Source organism: Leucoraja erinacea, chromosome 1 (genome assembly GCF_028641065.1).
Source record: "Leucoraja erinacea ecotype New England chromosome 1, Leri_hhj_1, whole genome shotgun sequence".
In the NCBI taxonomy this organism is placed as follows: domain Eukaryota; kingdom Metazoa; phylum Chordata; class Chondrichthyes; order Rajiformes; family Rajidae; genus Leucoraja; species Leucoraja erinaceus.
Window position 1 is genome coordinate 23,540,610 of NC_073377.1, and position 18,772 is coordinate 23,559,381.

At 42.8% G+C, this 18,772-nt stretch overlaps 1 protein-coding gene across 3 annotated transcripts in view; it reads left to right on the forward strand.

Moving 5' to 3' along the window:
* The window catches only part of LOC129714210 (WD repeat-containing protein 7), a 546,583-nt gene that overhangs the window by 427,913 nt on the left and 99,898 nt on the right, over window positions 1–18,772 (forward strand). For all 3 annotated transcript variants that reach the window (XM_055663773.1, XM_055663850.1, XM_055663908.1), the window contains 3 exons: window positions 10,159–10,308; window positions 10,709–10,791; window positions 14,012–14,111. In XM_055663773.1, the coding sequence (XP_055519748.1) occupies window positions 10,159–10,308; window positions 10,709–10,791; window positions 14,012–14,111 (333 nt within the window). The remainder of the gene's footprint in view (window positions 1–10,158; window positions 10,309–10,708; window positions 10,792–14,011; window positions 14,112–18,772) is intronic.

Consider the following 18,772-nt stretch of genomic DNA (forward strand, 5'->3'; position numbering starts at 1 on the left):
CTCATTATAAATATTGCAGCTTCATGGCTGCTCTCCTGAATAACTTTATAAAACCTTTTACTCACATGTATTGTGCTGGTTCATTCTGTAGAAAACTGTTCATTCTGTAGAAATTGCTGAGATTAATAGTAATAAAGTTGCATTTCAGCATCTGCAGTTTGGGAGTTGCCCGTTGAATTATGTTTAGGCAGCAGTAGGCCCAGCAAACACAAAGGACCGAGCATCAGCAGCTGCTTTTTACTGAACCACAGGCAGCTAGAGATAAAGTGGGGTCACAGCAGAGTTGCATTCGTGAGGTTGTTACTGTACACTGGGTACATAGCCAGATTTACTCGATATATTGGAACAGTGTTGTCTCAGGAGACTAGGGAGACTCACCCTATCAAGCCGGGTGGTTGGCATATCTTATTGAATGGGACCACAAGACCAGCTGATTACAGGATCCAAAGATAGACACAAAATGCTGGAGTAACTCACCAGAGGGTAAGGCAGCATCTCTGGAAAAAAGGAATAGGTGGCGTTTCGGGTTGAGACCCTTCATGAGACTGAAGGGTCTCGACCCAAAACGTCACCAATTCCTTTTCTCCAGAGATGCTGCCTGACCCTCTGCATCTTTGACTCCAGCATTTCGTGTTTATCTTCAGTGTAAACCAGCATCTGCAGTTCCTTCTTACACATGATTACTGGAGCCAGTCGATATCCCCTGCCTGTGGTTGCTATACTCACCGTAGTTCTGGATTTCAAGGACATCATACTAGCGATGTATATCTTCACAAGTTCACAAGTTATAGGAGTGGCATTCGGTCCATCGAGTCTACTCTGCCACTCAATCATGTCTGATCTCTGCATCCATCCTGATCCCATTTTCCTGACTTCTCCCCATAACCCTTGACACCCGTTCTAAACAAGAACTTGTCTATATCTGCCTTTAAAATATCCAAGTGGAGACTTGGCCTCCACAGCCATCTGTGGCAAAGAGTTCCACAGATTAACTACCCTCTGATTAAAGAAGATCATCCTCACCTCCTTTCTAAAAGAGCAACCTTTAATTCTGAGGCTATGACCTCTGGTCCTGGACTCTCCCATCAGTGGAAATATCCTTTCCACATCCACTCTATCTATGCCTTTCATTATTCTGTAAGTTTCAATGAGGCCCCCCTGGATGCTTTCAAGAGAGAGTTAGATAGAGCTCTTAAAGATAGTGGAGTCAAGGGATATGGGGAGAAGGCAGGAACAGGGTACTGATTGTGGATGATCAGCCATGATCACATTGAATGGCGGTGCTGGCTTGAAGGGCCGAATGGCCTACTGCTGCACCTATTGTCTATTGTCTATTATCAATCTTCTAAACTCCAGTGAGTAGAGGCCTAGTGCTGTCAAACACTCATCAAATGCTAACCCACTTATTCCTGGAATCATCTTGAACGTGAGGACTACCATATACATTGATTTCATCAATGAGGGTATATGGTTACAGAGAGCATAGAACATAGAAGATTACAGCACAGCAACAAGCCTTTCAGCCTACAAAGTCTGTACCAAACTTGCTGGCAAGAGAAACTAATCTTGTCTGCCTGAACATGTACATATCCCTCCATTCCCTGCATAACCATGTGACAATCAAAGCAACCTCAAAGCAGTCTGGAGTTCTCACGAATCAGAAAGGATTACATGCCACTTACGGGCTGCTGGTTTGTACGCAGGATACTATTCATGCAACTCCCCAAATTCCTTTGTCTTCACGGTTTACATTTTCACTGGTTATTCAGCAATAAAATTACCATGAAAAAACTGATATGCCTTAAGTCAATGAAGATGCACTGTCTGATTGAAATGTTATTAAGCAAACCATTGGTTGAAGGTGCCACAACTGGTGTGACGAGATGCTTCAATCTGCACCTAACTGTTAAGAATGGTGGTGGTTTGCTATGTGCACGCAACAGCACTGAATGCCGGACGTAAAGGAGAGGGAAGATGCAGCAAAATCTCAGTGAAGCCTATAGCATAACGCTTGACAAGTTGGCAAGTCGCCATTGTAACTTGGAGCACTGAGTGATACAGTGTGGAAACAGGCCCTTCGGCCCAACTTGCTCACACCGGCCAACAATGTCCCAGCTACACTAGTCCCAGCTGCCTGCGTTTGGTCCATATCCCTCCAAACCTGTCCTATCCTTGTATCTGTGTAACTGTTTCTTAAACATTGGAATAGTTCCAACCTCAACTATCTCCTCTGGCAGCTTGTTCCATACACCCACCACCTTCTGTGTGAAAAATTAACCCCTCTGATTCCTATTAAATCTTTTCCCCTTCACCTTAAAACCTATGTCCTCTGGTCCTTGATTCACCTACTCTGGGCAAGAGACTCTGTGCATCTGTGCATCCGATCTATTCTTCATATGATTTTATACACCTCTATAAGATCACCCCTCATCCTCCTGCGCGCAAGGGAATAGTGTACTCAACCTCTCCCTGGAGATCAGACCCTCTGGTCCTGGCCACCTCCTTGTAAATCTTATCTGTACCCTTTCGAGCTTGACAACATCTTTCCTATAACATGGTGCCCAGAACTGAACACAATACTCTAAATACACTCACCAATGTCTTATACAACTACAACATGACCTCATAACATCTACACTCAATACTTTTACTGATGAAGGCCAATGTAACAAAAGCCTTTTTGACCACCTTATCTACCTGCGACTCGACCTTCAAGGAACCATGCAGCATGCAGTTTTCAGTATTCAGTATTTACTTTATCGTAATTTCACTTACATACGCAGAAGAAACGAAAAATTGGTTCTCATCAGTTCCAGTCAGTGCAGTTAATAAAAACAGAATAAATACATAAAACGTTAAAATTAACATATCTAAAATTGAGCTAAACACAGACATTCAGACCAAACAGTGACTTTACCTTGACAGGTGTCTAGCTATCAAAGTGTGGGCGAGGTTAGATGTGTTGGTGTATGATGTATGGGGAGGGGACACCGTTAACCAGTTTTATTGCTTGTGGGAAGAAGCAGTGTAGCATCCTGCTGGTTTTGCAGCTGATGCTCCTGTACCTCTTCCCAGATGGCAGAATGGAGAAGATGTGGTGTGATGGATGATGGGGGTCCTTGATAATGGAGAGATGGCTCTGCTGATGCTCCGCTTATTATAGATCTCCAACAAGAAAGGGAGTGGAACACCAATGATCCTACTGGCTGTCTTAACTATCCTGTTTAGCTGTCTTTGTTCGTAAGCCTTGCAGCTCCCAAACCAGGAAGTGATGCCGTAGGTCAATATACTATCGATGGTGCCCCTGTAGAAGGTCATTAGATGAACCGTAGGGAGACCTGGTTTTCTTAGTCTCCGGAGGGGGTGGAGCCGCTGCTGAGCTCTTTTGATGACTGCTGTGGTGTTGGTCATAGAGGTCAGGTCATCCGCCAGGTGAAGTCCCAGGAACTTCACACTGCTGACCCTCTCCACAGCAACACCATCAATGTGCAGCGGAGTGTGATGGTGTTTTCCAGCCCTGCTGAAATCGATCACCATCTCCTTTGTCTTTTCCACGTTGAGGGTGAGATTGTGAGATCTGCACCACTCTGTAAGCAGCTCCACCTCCATCCTGTACGCCGACGCATTGTTGTCGCTGATGAGACCCACCACTGTTGTGTCATCAGAGAACCTGTTGATATAATTATTGCTGAGTCTGGCAGTACAGTCAAGGCTAAGCAGACTGAACAGCAGGGGGTTTAGGACACAGCCTTGGGGTGAGCCAGTGCTCACTGCGATGGTTCTTGATGTCCGGCTGCCCACCCTGACTGTCTGCTGCCGCTGCATCAGAAAGTTAAGGACCCAATTGCAGGTGCCAGTGTTTACCTTCAGCAGCTTCAGCTTCTCCATCAGCTGCTGTGGGATGATTGTATTAAAAGCTGAGCTGAAGTCTATGAAGAGGATCCCGGCGTAGGTGTTCTTCCGGTCGAGATGTGCGAGGTTGAGTGTTGTAGAGACTGCGTTCTCTGTGGACTGGTTGGCTCTGTAAGCGAACTGTAGTGGGTCCAGGTTGGCAGGGAGACCGTTTTTGATGTATTACATGACCAGCCCCTCAAAACACTTCATTAATATGGGTGTGAGAGCCACTGGACGAAAGTCATCGAGACAGGCTGGGTTGGGCTGCACCTGCACTCTTAGATCCCCCTGCTCTGCAATACTCCCCTGAACCCCACCATTCATTGTGCAGAGGAGCAACGTCAGCTTGTCCACTCCTTCCTTGTGGTGAGGGCAGTGCCACATTCATTAGCTGCTACATTTACAACCTGTCTTTAAATACCCAAACTAAAGCCATGCATTTGGGTCAACATCATCCCTGTGCTGGGAAATTGGTTGGGAAACAGAAATTATGATTCTAATGGAACAACTAAGCCAAAGCTACTCAACTGATCACATCTGTGAACATGAATGATCCTGTTGGCCGATCAGCATCACTTCCAGCCCATCAGGAATGGAAATTGTCCAAGTTATGTTTGTATCATTCCCTCGTGCTATAGCTGGTAACACAATATGAACTTACACACGGATGCAAGTGACACACTGTTCAGCATCTCTGCCACCATTCTCACTGACTCATACAGCCTCTGAGATAGCATTCTGTTTGTCTAATGTAGAGCTGTGGATGAATTATAATTTTTGGAACAGGGAAACAAATTCTGCAGTTGCACCATAATTTCCATTCTTCTGATGAAGCACTATATCATCTTGAATCAGACATCCTGTAACCTTGATGTCCTTGCCCAAGTTAAGCTTCTGAATTTGATGACGCTCTTTGATAAAGACTCGCTACTACTTCCTCTTAATCACTGCCTCTAATGCACTTTCATCTTATCTTCAGTTCAATTCCATACTCATCATTGTCCTGATGAATATAACATAATTAATGTAACACTGGCCTCTGAAATATGTCGGATTATCATAATCTCTTCCTCGTTGATATCCTACACAGAATTATTTCCACTCTTCAATAGAATCATGTAGCGTGGAAATGGGCCATTTGGCCCAACAACTCCATCCTGAGCATGTCCGTCCGTCCGTCCCGTCCGTCCCCGTCCCCCCCCCCCCCCCCCCCCCCCCCCCCCCCACCGGGGCTTCCTGAAGTAAATCACAATCTCCTTTGGCTTGCTAACATTGAGGGAGAGGTTGTTGCCATGGCACCTGGTTACAAGATTCTTAATCTCCTTTCTCATCATTATTTGATATCCGACCCACTATGGTGGTGTTATCTGCGAACTTGCTGCAATTCAGTTGGAGTGATATTTGGCTGCACAGTCAAGAGTGAATAAAGAGTATAGAAGGGAGGCTGAGAACACACCTTCTGGGGATCAGTGATGAGAATTATTATAGAGGATTATTTGTCTGTTGGTCAGTAGGATAGAGATTCAGAGGGAAGTTCCACGAATTTGGAGATGAGCTTGGTTGTGATACCGGTATTGAAAGCAGAGCTATAGTCAATGAATAGTCTGACAGGTGTCCTTATCCTGGTGTTCCAGAGTTGAGTGCAGGGCCCGGGAGATGGCATCAACCATGGATCTTTTGCGGCAGTAGTCGAATTGCAGAGGATCAAAGCTGATTGGTAGGCTGGATAGCCAGCCTCTCGATGCACTTGATGGTGGATGAAAAGGCCACTGGACGGTAGTTATTAAGGCATGAGATTTAGCTGTGAAAAGATGAAGGTTGCTCTTTTAAAAGCTGTCTGTAGAGTTTGCACCGAGAAAGTGCCTGCAAATATAAGAATGTACACACCCATGCTGACACTGCTGTTCTGTGAACCTCTCAACTGAAGATTTTAATCTTAATAGGGCTTTCACAAATAGCATTAATCTGACCCACAGTATGGTTATAATGCCGTTAAAATGTAGTAAAGCAATTTCTAGGCTATTGTTTGCAGTGTAAAACCAGATGGTCATAATTCACTGTTTCCTTCAAGTCTGTCCCCAGTTGAGAGTACTTTTTAAGCAATGGCAAACAAAGCTGTTAACCTAACCAGCAAACTGTGCTACTTGGTGCCTTTTATGGCTAAGCACCACATAGATCAACTGTTCCGTTAGCTTTACTCAGTGTTCCACAAGATTTTGCAAACCTGATCACTTCCCTGGTCAATGTGCCAGATTTGTGCTCACGACTGCCTTCATAAGATAGCTGTCCTGATGCAATTCCTATTCAATTACAATGATCATTTCAATACTTAGTCAAATTGATCGCAATAATTGGATCTCAATACATTGCAACATCCTATCGGCTCTTCCGATTGAGTTGGCATTTTACTAAATGTTGAAAGTGATAAGCCTCATTCAACATCCCAGATAATTCATGCATGATAGTTTTATAGCCAGTCTGTTTTACCTCATAGTCAGTCTTAATTTTATTTGCCCTTGATCAGTTCCAATACATAAGCAACATGAACACATCTGTAATATGTCATATAATTATTATTTTTAAATGTCACTACCTTCAGCATATCTGAACATTAGTTTAGATCAGGACCACAACCTGAATGGTTTTAAACTCTACCTCCACCACCAACAAGGACAACCCCACACCCTTTCACCTGCCCCCATGCACTTACCATATCATTTTATTAATGGCATGAAAATAGTGTTGTGGACCACCCTAACAGTGTTAATGAAAGTTCCATGAAGATTGATATCTGCAGTTGTGATGTTGACTCTGAATTCTGTTGGATTTCTCTGCATAGAGGTGTATCAAAACTAAGATTCTATTTAGAGTCATACAGCATGGAAACATGCCCTTTGTCCCAGCTCGTCTTGCCAACCAAGATGCCACATCTAAGCTAGTCCCATTTGTGTGCAATTGGCCTATATCCCTCTGAACCTTATCCATATACCTGTACATTTTTTTAAAAATGTTGTTATTGGACCTGCCTCAACTAACTTGACTGGCAGTTCATTCATATAACCACCACCCCTTGAGTGAAAATGTTGATACTCAGGTTCCTCTCTCCACTCTCACCTTAAAGCTATGTCCCCTGGCTCTTGATTCCCCTACTTTGGATAAAGGACTCTGGGCATTCACCCTATCAATTCCCATCGTGATTTTGCGATCTTCTACCTGCTGATATGTAGGTAAAATCTTCTAGTTTTTAAGGGAATGTAGCATAATACAAAGCAACTCCCTTTGCAGCAGGATGAGGATATACCCTGGAGGTCAGAAAAATGTGTTGGACTGGTTAAGAATAGTGGTTGCACGCACCCTATTTGTTGGCAGGAAATATTCTGGGACATCTCAGTAAAGGCATGAACAATAAAGGAATGTCTGCATTGATATGTCCACAATGCAGGTGATCACTCTTATCTTCACATATCTTCTGCCAGCTTCTCTGGGCCGAGTTAAAAGTAAGTGAGGTATCTTCTTGAGTCAGGTGCTTCAGTGACTTTCCTGATACATCAGTGAACAGAAACCCAAGAGATACAGTATAAATCAGTAGCCTGGAATTATTGACTGTCACTTTGACCTCAAGGGGCATGGACCAAGAAAATCCAAGTGAAACAAACGCTGTTGGATTCATTTCAAAAGGATGATGATGCTGCTTTGTCATAGTAATCTGTCAAGAGGAATTTGTCCTCAGCAGAGGCCTCATCTTTATTCCCTTCCGCCCCACCTCAACGAGCTCCGGGTCGCCACGATGTAGAGCTCTTCTTCCGTCGCCTCCGCCTCCGTGCCTTTTTCAATGGGAAGGAATCCTCACCACCCAGTGATGACCCCTTCTCCCGTCTCCAACAGACCCCCTCCTATTGGACTCCCCGGATGGCCCTCAACCTTCATTAGACCTTTTCATTTCCAACTGCCAGCAGTTCATCAACCGCCTCAACGTCTCCACTCCCCTTACTCACTCTAACCTCTCCCCCCTCCGAACGTAAGCCCCCCGCACACTCTGCAGCAACCCCGACTGGATAATCAAACCTGCCGACAAGGGAGGTGCCGCTGTAGTCTAAGGTGCTGACATCTGCCGGACTGAGGCCAGGCGCCAACTCACAGACACCTCCCCCTACTTATCCTTGGACCATGACCCCACAGACGAGCACCAGGCCTTAATCTCAAACACCATTACTGATTTCATTCCGGCTCTCTGCCCTCTAAAGCCTCCAACCTCATCGTTCCCCAGCCCCGCACGGCCCGATTTTATCTTCTCCCCAAAATCCACAAACTGAACTGTCCTGGCAGACCCATTGTTTCTGCTTGTTCATGTCCCACTGAATTAATTTCCACATACCTCAACTCCATCCCATGCCCCATGCTCTAATCCCTCTCTACCTTTGTCCAAGACACCTCACATGCTCTTTGTCTCCTCAATGACTTCCGTTTTCCAGGCCCCCACTCCCTCATCATTATTATGGATGTCCAGTCACTCTACACCTCCATCTCCCACCAGGTGGGTCTTAAAGCCCCCGTTTCTTCCTCGACCGCAGGACCGGCCAATTTCCGTCTACCAATACTCCTCCGCCTAGCAGAGCTGGTCCTTACCCTCAACAACTTAATTCGACTCCTCCCACTTCCTCCAAATCCAAGACGTAGCTATGGGCACTCGCATGGGCTTAGCTTTGCCTGTCTCTTTGTAGGGTACGTCGGCCAATCCCTGTTTCAGGCATACACTGGCCCTATCCCTAAACTCTACTTCCACTACATTGACCACTGCATTGGTGCTACCACCTGCACCGATGCAGAACTCACTGACTTCACCAGTGGAGGTGTAGAGTGACTGGACATCCACTAATTTCCATCCTGCACTCAAATTCACTTGGACCATCTCCGACATCTCCCTACCGTTTCTAGATCTCACAGGAAACAGACTATCGACCAATATCTACTACAAACCTACTGACTCCCACAGCTATCTTGACTGCCCTTCTTCCCACCCTGCTTCCTGTAAAGACTATCCCCTACTCCCAATTCTTCCATCCACGCCGCATCAGCGCCCAGGATGAGGTGTTCCATACCAGGGCATCAGAGATGTCTTCATTCTTTAGGAAACGGTGGTTCCCCTATTCCAATATAGATGAGGCTCTCTCACTAGGGTCTCCTCGATATCCCGCAGCTCCGCTCTTGCTGCCCCTCCCCCCATTTGTAACTAGGACAGAGCCGCCCTTGTCCACACCTTCCACCCCATCAGCCGTCGCATTCAGCATATAATCCTCCAACATTTTCTACACCTCCAACGGGATCCCACCACTGGCCACATCTTCCCATCTCCACCCCTTTCTGCTTTCCGCAGAGACCATTCCATCCGCAACTCCCTGGTCAACTCGTCCCTTCCTACCCAAACCACCCCCTCCCCAGGTACTTTCCCCCTGCAACCGCAGTAGATGCAACACCTTTCCCTTTACCTCCCCCCTCAAATCCATCCAAGGACCCAAACACTTTGCAGGTGAGGCAGAGGTTCACTTGCACCTCCTCCAACCTCATCTGCTGTCTCCGCTGTTCCAGGTGTCAACTTCTCTACATCGGCAAGACCAAGCACAGCTTGGCGATCGTTTCGCTGAACACCTTCGCTCAGTCCGTCTTAACCTACCTGATCTCCCGGTGGCTCAGCACTTCAACTACCCCTCCCATTCCCAATCTGGCCTTTCTGTCCTGGACTTCCTCCATTGTCAGAGTGAGGCCCTGCTCAAATTGGAGGAACAGCACCTCATATTTCGCTTGGGTAGTTTACACCCCAACGGTATGAACATTGACTTCCCCAACTTCAGATAGCCCTTGCTTTCTCTCTCCATCCCCTCCACCTTCCCAGTTCTCCCACTAGTCTTCCTGTCTCCGACTACATTCTATCTTTGTCCCGCCCCCTCCTCTTACATCAGCCTGAAGAAGGGTCTCGATCCGAAACATCATCCATTCCTTCTCTCCAGAGATGCTACTTGACCCGCTGTGTTACTCCAGCATTTTGTGTTTACCTTCAATTTAAACCAGCATCTGCAGTTTTTTCTTACACAAGAGGAATGTTAATTGGATATGAACTCTGGCATAAGATAGGAAAGACATAAACCATAATATGACATGTTTTTTTAATAAAAATTTACATTCCAAAATCCATTGATGCTGTTTGGTGATAAATAAATCAATCAATTCAAATATATCAATTGCATTTTCGATCTAATTCTTCTGTAGGTTCACAGACACACAGCTTTGGCAGCCAATACTCAGTCCCAACCAAATGTTCACACCAGTACTTTGGCTCGTGCAAAGGGTGAAATTCTCCGAGTGATTGAGATACTGATTGAGAAAATGCCTATGGATGTTGTGGATCTTCTGGTCGAGGTAAGTGGGGAAACATGTAAATGTGTTAAGAGCTATTTTAATCATGACAGTATATCTTATCAATTGAACGGTGCTCCAAAAATATTACTGCTGTTTTTTCTTGCTAGCTACTGGCGTTAGAGGGAAGCGTAAGTTATACATAGAGTGTGCTGATGATATTGAATATTATATGGAAGCTTAGATATTAAATCTGGTGGCAAACATTGATCAGGTGAACTAATCCATCCTTGATGTGTGAAATTTCATGATTGTTTTTGACCTGCGACCATTGACCATTTCAAATTTGCAAGTGGCCGAGAGAGCATGAGATGAGCTAAAAGACGCACAGAGAAGAGGCATTAATATTTGATGGGTTTAATTTTCTTGATGAATTTAAGAACAATTGTATTCACTCTTCTAGGTTATGGACATTATCATGTATTGCCTTGAAGGATCTTTGGTCAAGAAAAAAGGACTTCAAGAATGTTTCCCATCAATTTGTCGGTAAGTTGAGTGGGGCATTACTGGGCCAATAAACCTTTAATTTCCCCACTTCCCACCTGCTGAGTTCATTCCTATCCACAACTTCCTAATTCCTGCAACATAACTTTCCCCATTTGTCTTTTATTTTGCAGTGGAGGAAGTGGACACAAATGATGAAGAGATGTGGTCACACAATTTAATAGTTTCTGGGATGGTGCTCAAGACTGCCATTACATACATTTTACAGGTTAATATAGAGATGGTAGGCATGATCTGCAGCTAGGTCAGGAAACATGAATGCCACTAGTAGCAGCATGCTAAAGTGCATTCTGGCACACAAAGTCTGTTCCACAAAGTGTCAGCTGTGGGCTTCGATGGACAAGCAGAAGCAGAATTCTGATGGGGAAAACACATTGAAATCTCTGCTGCATTCTGCAAGGGAGCCTCTATTCTTTGTTAGCAAGCATAGGCGACTCCTGAAACTGGACTTGGAGGAGTCCTGAAATCCCTCTTTTTCAGTATGTACATGGTGCTCATCACTTAAGTTATTGTGCACCCATCATTGACGCATCACCTAAAAGATGCTATCGTTTCAATGGCAGCACAGAAAGCAGATATCGTATGTTGCAGTGTGTTGCACTGAAACCTTACACAGAATGGCACAGTTTACAGTGTACAAAGAACATTGCATCTCTTGCTGTAGGCCAGCAATCTATCTTTCAACAGGGGTTTATCATTGGCTCCATGATGCACCAATCTGCTGTTTTTTTGTGGGAATGAGGACATTGGTACTTCCATCCTCCATTCCCTGTCAGACAGCCAGCTTGGGCTGCTGCCATACTTGCTGTGAGCAACTGGGTCTTGTGGACTCACAGCTGCTCATTGTTCTTTTCTCCATGGCCAACTACAGTTTTTTGGTGGTACTGAGATTTCCACGAGTAACCTTTATTACACCAATCAGTCTACTCCACCATTCGATCGTGACTGATCTATTTTTCACTATTAGCCCCGTTCTCCTGCCTCTCCTTGTAACCTTTGACGTTTTGGGATTTTTGGAGTCACCAGGCAAGGTAGGAATTGCTTTTTTGCTGAATCATTAAATAAGTAGTTTCATGATCACCAGTAACATAGCAGCATAGAAAATAGGTGCAGGAGTAGGCTATTCGGCCCTTCGAGTCAGCACCGCCATTCTATATGATCATGGCTGATCATCCAAAATCAGTACCCTGTTCTCTTGAAAACATCCAGTGAATTGGTTTCCACTGTCTTCTGTGGCAGAGAAGTTCACAGATTCACAACTCTCTGGGTCTCAGTCCGAAATGACTTACCCCTTATTCTTAAACTGTGACTCCCCCACCCTGGGTCCAGTACTTTATACTAGCTTTCAGTTCCAATTTTATTTTATAGCTTGAATCTGCAGATGTCCACCGTGTATTCAAACACGTGCCTCTGGAATGATAAAGAAGACCTGTCACATAAGCATTATACCTTTAACCATTACCGTGGAACTTGATGTCAACACTCATCTCTGCAACTGGATACTCAACTTCTTGTCCAACAGACCACAATCAGTGAGGATAGGGGACAAATCATTCTTTACGATAACCTTCAACACTGGTGCTCAACAAAGATGTCTCGGCCCCCTTCTTTATTCCTTATACATCCTAGACTCTGCAACCAAGTATAAATCCAACTTGTTTACAAATTTATGGACGACACCACCATAGAGGGACAGATATCGAGTAATGACAAGACGGGGTATAGGAAGGAGATTGAGAATCTCATAACCAAGACAAAGCAACAACATTTCTCTCAATGTCAGCAAGACAAAGAAGATAGTGATTGACTTCAGGACGTGAGCAGAATACACTGATGGTGCTGAATTAGAGATGGTTGAAAGCTTCCAGTTCCTAGAAGTAAATATCACCAGCAACTTGTCCTGGACTAGCCCTATCTAAGCAATGGCCAAGGAAACACACTAATGCCTCTATCTCCTTCGAAGGCTTAGGAAGTTGGCATGTCCTCAGCAACTCGCACCAACATCTACAGATGCGCCATAGAAAGCATTTGATCGGATGCAGCACAGCATGGGTTGGAAACAGCTCCATCCAAGTCCTCAAGAAATCTCAGAGAATTGTGGATGCAGCCAAGACCATCACAAACACCAATCTCCCTTCAATTGACTCCATCTACACGTCACGCTCCCTCGGCAAGGCCACCAGCATAATCAAGGACTAATCTCACCCTTTTTCTTCCCAGCTGTAATCAGGCAACTGAAACATCCTATCACCAACTAGAGAGCAGTCCTGACCTACTATCTACCTCATTGGAGAACCTCGGGCTATCTTTTATCGGACTATACTGGTATCTGTACACTGCAGATGGGTCGATTTTCAGCATGTATAGTTTTTCCGCTGACTGTACAGTTCTTCATTGCCTCGGTACATGTAACAATAAATTAAATTAAACACAACTAAACTGTAACACCATGGGGCAGAATTTTCAAACTTAACACTTTTGGTAATCCATCTGTAAATACAGTTCTAAATCTGGTAAATTCAGGTACATGTTCAGTGCCTGTGACATCTCTTGATGTTTTGATTCTTATTTTCTTCATAGGAGAAGAAAAATGGACTAAAAAAATGATTTTATATAGTGGCGGCATGTGTAGCGAGGTTGTTTAAGACCATCAGTGTTGTTTCCAACAAATTACACTGAAAGTCAAGAAAGTTACATTATGGATGCATTAAATTTTAGTTTCATATTTTGAAAAGCCATTGAGAGCAACAAATTGTTCAGCACATTCTGTATCAATCTCAACATTAACATAAGTTTTTGTTTACTCTATTTTGTTTTAATATTTGTCTTCAAAAGGTTACCATAACCAATTGACGTGAAGTATCTTCTGAAATTGTATTACATCAGCAACATTCTCTGCAAAATAAGATGAACAATTAGTTTGGAAGATGATCCTTGCATTCTATGTTTTATTAATTGCCTTTATAATGGAAGCTCTTGAGCAAGTCCTTGGCAAATTAATAAATAACTGCCATAGATTGAAAGCAAAATAAATTTTGGCTTTTGATGATGACCATGTTGTTGATACATAATGTCGTCAGAATGTCAGAATTTTATAATATTGTCATGTGATTTTCTATTTGCACATTGCTGCTCTTGAAGATCATTACTATAGCTACATTGGTAAGACTTAAGTCCCTTTGTTTTTCTCTGTGGCTTGTAGATTCTACATGGTGAGCTACTGTGAGAGGAGTAACAGAATAGCAGTTGGAGCTCGACATGGCTCAATGGCTTTGTACGATATTCGCACCGGAAAATGCCAGGTAAATAGATCATTGTGGCTTTCTCTCCTTAAACTCCAAAAGAGACCAAAGACCAAGACTTATACTGGAACTTACAACTTACCGTGGCGGGTAATATCATAAGCATATCAGGTAAACTAATCAATGACATAAAGTCCTTCCCAGCCATCCTGTGTTGCCATAAACTGCAACCACATACTGGATTTAATGCAAAACTATATATTGAACAGGAAGACTATCTGTTATAGTTGGTAAACTATTTTTCATCAATGCCTTTAATTACTAACAATCAGATATTTTGTGACTGATTAGATTTTGATTATTGAAGTATTTTTTTCTACTAATGAATTGAATTAGCTGACAAAATACACATATGCTGACACCAGTTATATCAGTGGCACTTGCTGGGTTGTGAAAAATGATGGCACTGTAATGCACCCACCCCATACTGCCAACTTTTGGACTGTTTGACTTTGCAGTGAAAACTTAGCTCCAGTATAATACAGATATCTTAGCAATTGTCAAACTTGAAAGGGTTCAAGAGAAGATTCACGAGGATGTTGCCAGGACTAGAGGGTGTGAGCTATAGGGAGAGGTTGAGTAGGCTGGGTCTCTATTCCTTGGAGCACAGGAGGATGAGGGGTGATATTATAGAGATGTACAAAATCATGAGAGGAATAGATCAGGTAGATGCACTCTCGTGCCCAGAGTAGGGGAATCGAGGGCCAGAGGACTTAGGTTCCAAGGGGAAAAGATTTAATGGGAATCTGAGGGGTAACTTTTTCACACAAAGGGTGGTGGGTGTATGGAACAAGCTGCCAGATGAGGTAGTTGAGGCTGGGACTATCCCAACGTTTAAGAAACAGTTGGCCAGGTACATGGATAGGACAGGTTTGGAGGGATATGGACCAAGCGCAGGCAGATGGGACTAGTGTCACTGGAAAATGTTGGCCGGTGTGGGCAAGTTGGGCCGAAGGGTCTGTTTCCACGCTGTATCATTCTACTGTATTTATAAATACTAATAGTCAGACATTTTTTTCAGTTGAATTGCTTGTCTTCTAAAATACACAAGCTTGCCAGTGTACCCTGTTGTCATCTAAAATGGTGGGCACTGCAATCTTAGCTTCAGTCTGAAATGTGCTGCAAGTTAATCTGTAGTCTTATTATTGTATTTGCCATCCATACTATACCATTTGAAACTCTGTATCAGGTTGTGGTACTATCCCCATATTGAAGATTTCAGACAAATCAGTTTTTCAAAAAGAATTCTGGTAATGAGTGATGCAGGAATTTTGTGCATTATATGCATTGAATCTAGGTTGCTATCCAGTTCTCACCGATGGAATTAATAATTTATTTTTGAAATGTTACACAGCTCCAGCTGATCGGGCATGTTGAACGCTGTGGGCAAGTTGGGCCGAAGGGCCTGATTCCATGCTGTATGACATTATGAAATGCATGAACCATAATATTCACAACAGAAACCTTCCAATATAACTGCAATCTTATAGAGATGTACAAAATCATGAGATGAATAGATAGGGTAAATGCAGTCTTTAACGCAGAGTAGGAGAATCAAGAACCAGAGGACATGGGTTTAAGCAGAGGGGGGAAAAAATTTAATAGGAACCTGAGGGGTAACATTTTTACACAAAGGGTGGGGGGTAAGTGGGACAAGCTGCAAGAGTAGGTAGTTGAGGCAGGTACTATTGCAATGTTTAAGAAACATTTTGACAGGTACATGGATAGAATAGGTTTAGAGGGATATGGGCTAAATGCAGCAGGTGCGACTAGTGTACAAGGGGGCATGTTGGTCGGTGTGGGTAAGGAGCCGAGAACCTGTTTCCACGCTCTATGACTATGAGGTTGTTTGTTGCATTGGATTAATTAAGGGACAGAAGTTTAGGGGTAACATGAGGGGGAACTTCTTTACTCAGAGAGTGGTAGCGGTGTGGAATGAGCTTCCAGTGGAAGTCGTGGAGGCAGGTTCGTTGGTATAATTTAAAAATAAATTGGATAGGCATATGGATGAGAAGGGAATGGAGGGTTATGGTATGAGTGCAGGCAGGTGGGACTAAGGAGAAAAAGTTGTTCAGCACGGATTTGTAGGGCCGAGATGGCCTGTTTCCATGCTGTAATTGTTATATGGTTATTTGGGGAATCTCAGAGAGCTTGGTGTACAAAATAGAGATATACCACTACAGTGCACCTATAGATGGTCTTTTGAGATTGGAGTTGTGTAACAGCATGGATCAAACTTTGTAATGCATGCCACAAGAGTGCTTGGTTCTGGGACTGAATCTTTGTCCATGGAAGAAGAGGCAGATTCATCAGTGTGTGAAATGGAAATGTTTTTTTCATTATGTACCAGGCAAATGATAGATAGATGGGCAGTATACACCATGAACAAGCACATCTCCATTCACTCTTCTATTGATTTCTCCTGCAACTAACTAAATGCACTGGTGTAGTATTTTATGAATATTTCTGAGTGAAGTATTAAACTGAATTCAATGCGTGATGTAGACTTTTGAAGTATACTACACAACTTATTTTATGGAAGATTAAAATTCCTGCCCTATTTTGTCACAACAGCTGGAGTAATAGGGTTAGATTTTCAGGCTTCCCTAAAAGGGCACGAGCTTTTAGGCTGTAGTTGCACTCTCAATGCTGTTTGACACTGATATCTGCCTTTTCAGTGATAAGAGAAAAGAGTATTAAGTTATGATCCTCCATTAGCATTACTGGGAAAGAACAGCATGTGTGTAGATAAATGCATCAGTAAACCTTGTGGATGTGACTGGGTCTGAAATTGCATATACTTTTCAAGTACCTATGATTCTAACATTGATCACCTCTGGCCTTCAATAGATCCTACAGTGGCATTCCACTTTCTGTTCTATTGAAACAGTGGAGTACGGACATCTTGTGTTTTATGCATGTTTGATTTATGCATTTTTGAAATAATTCGTATGTTCCTTTAATACCAAAGCATGATTTATGCACTCGTATTTCCAGAATAACGCACTCAAATTTACTATTGACAGCGTAGTCGCGTTATATCGTTAATTTATGTTTTTTTTAATTATGTGCCACACTTCAATCACCTCCCCGTGGTGTGAAACGCGAGGTGCCTGTACTTTGAAATGTTTCTAATTCTTAATTTCACAAAATAACTTGGGAATGGGGTAATATGGGAGAAAGAATTGTCTAAAGGTCAAAGGTACCTTAAAAGTACCATCATGAGCCAAGGAAGGGATGAGAATTGCTAAAATGGCTGCAAAATGGCAAAAAGCATTTCATTTCACTACACCTAGGTGTATGTGAATGTGACTAATAAAATACCTTTGAAAATACCTTTGAAATGGTAGCATAAACCTAGGATTTAGCAAAGTGTCAAAATAAAGAGATTCAAGGAAAACATGTTAAAGTTGTTGAAGAGGAAGAAGAAGGTATGATTGTGTTTGATAAAGGTTTTTGCCTACCCTCAGAGATGACACAAACAGAAGGGAATATGCTTTACGAATGGGATGAAATGATTCTTTGAGATCCATTCGTTATCAGAGACTCATTTCCTTCCACAGATGCTGCCTTTACTGCTGTGTTCCTCCTGCCGCACTCATTTTTAACTGAAAATAATTCTTGTGTTGCTTTTCAAAGAAATCTGTGACAGTTTTGTTCTGATGAACCATGATTTTATTTATTTTTCAACTTTTATTCAACATCTTTAAACAGAATGTAAAAATTTGACGTGTTTTAAAATATTTTTCTGACATGGGGGGAGGGGTTGCTGCATGGAATTTCTTGCCTTAGAAAAGCATAATTGAATATTTTCACAGAGTAATAAAAAGGTTATATAGCCCACGCATCCATTCCAGTCCATTTCAGTTTTCTGACATTAGAAACCTCTGCCAGAGTTTTCATATTTGGTCCCAGTAAATAATATCAGCTACTGTTTGAAATATAGTTATTTTAACAGAGAAATGTAGAAACTAAAAATATCAATGTCTTTGTCAAACTTGCGTTGAAGTTATTTTTTATGTTATACATTTTTCTGTTTTTATTGGCTGCTCGAAATTTGAGATGGTCTAGAAAATACATCAGTTTAAAAAAATCACAGGTGTGTTTACAGTAAATAATGCAGATTCTTTAAGCTTCAAAAGCGCTGTTGGCTCAATAGGACTGAATTATCTCAAGGCTAAAGGTGTTGATGGGCAGGTTCATTGCTGCCCACAGCCACATTGTTTGGTTTGTTGAGTGCACTGTAGCAGTCATGCCTGTGGGTCTCATTGCCCTTGATTTCATTGATACACTGAAGTACCTTATCTCATGATTTCCAAATCCTTTCAGAATGCGTTGTCTGCTCTGACCGCTGGCTGTTTGTTAATGAGATTGTCTCTGTTTACTGTTCAGTGCTTGCTGTATCTTTCCTCGGACTGTTCAGATCAACATAATGATTTTGTTCTGCCAACACAATGGTTTCTTCATAACAAATGTTTTTGCACAGTTTATAGTTATTGTTAACAATATTTAACAAAGTGCTTTTTGTGTAATGCAGTTGTTTATTGTTGACTTTGAAAAAGGCAAGTACATGGTAAAAAATAGAGTAAGGCAGTCCCATTCATCCATTGGATTTGAGGCCTTGTGCAACATTATACAGCCTTTGATTCACTTTGATCTTT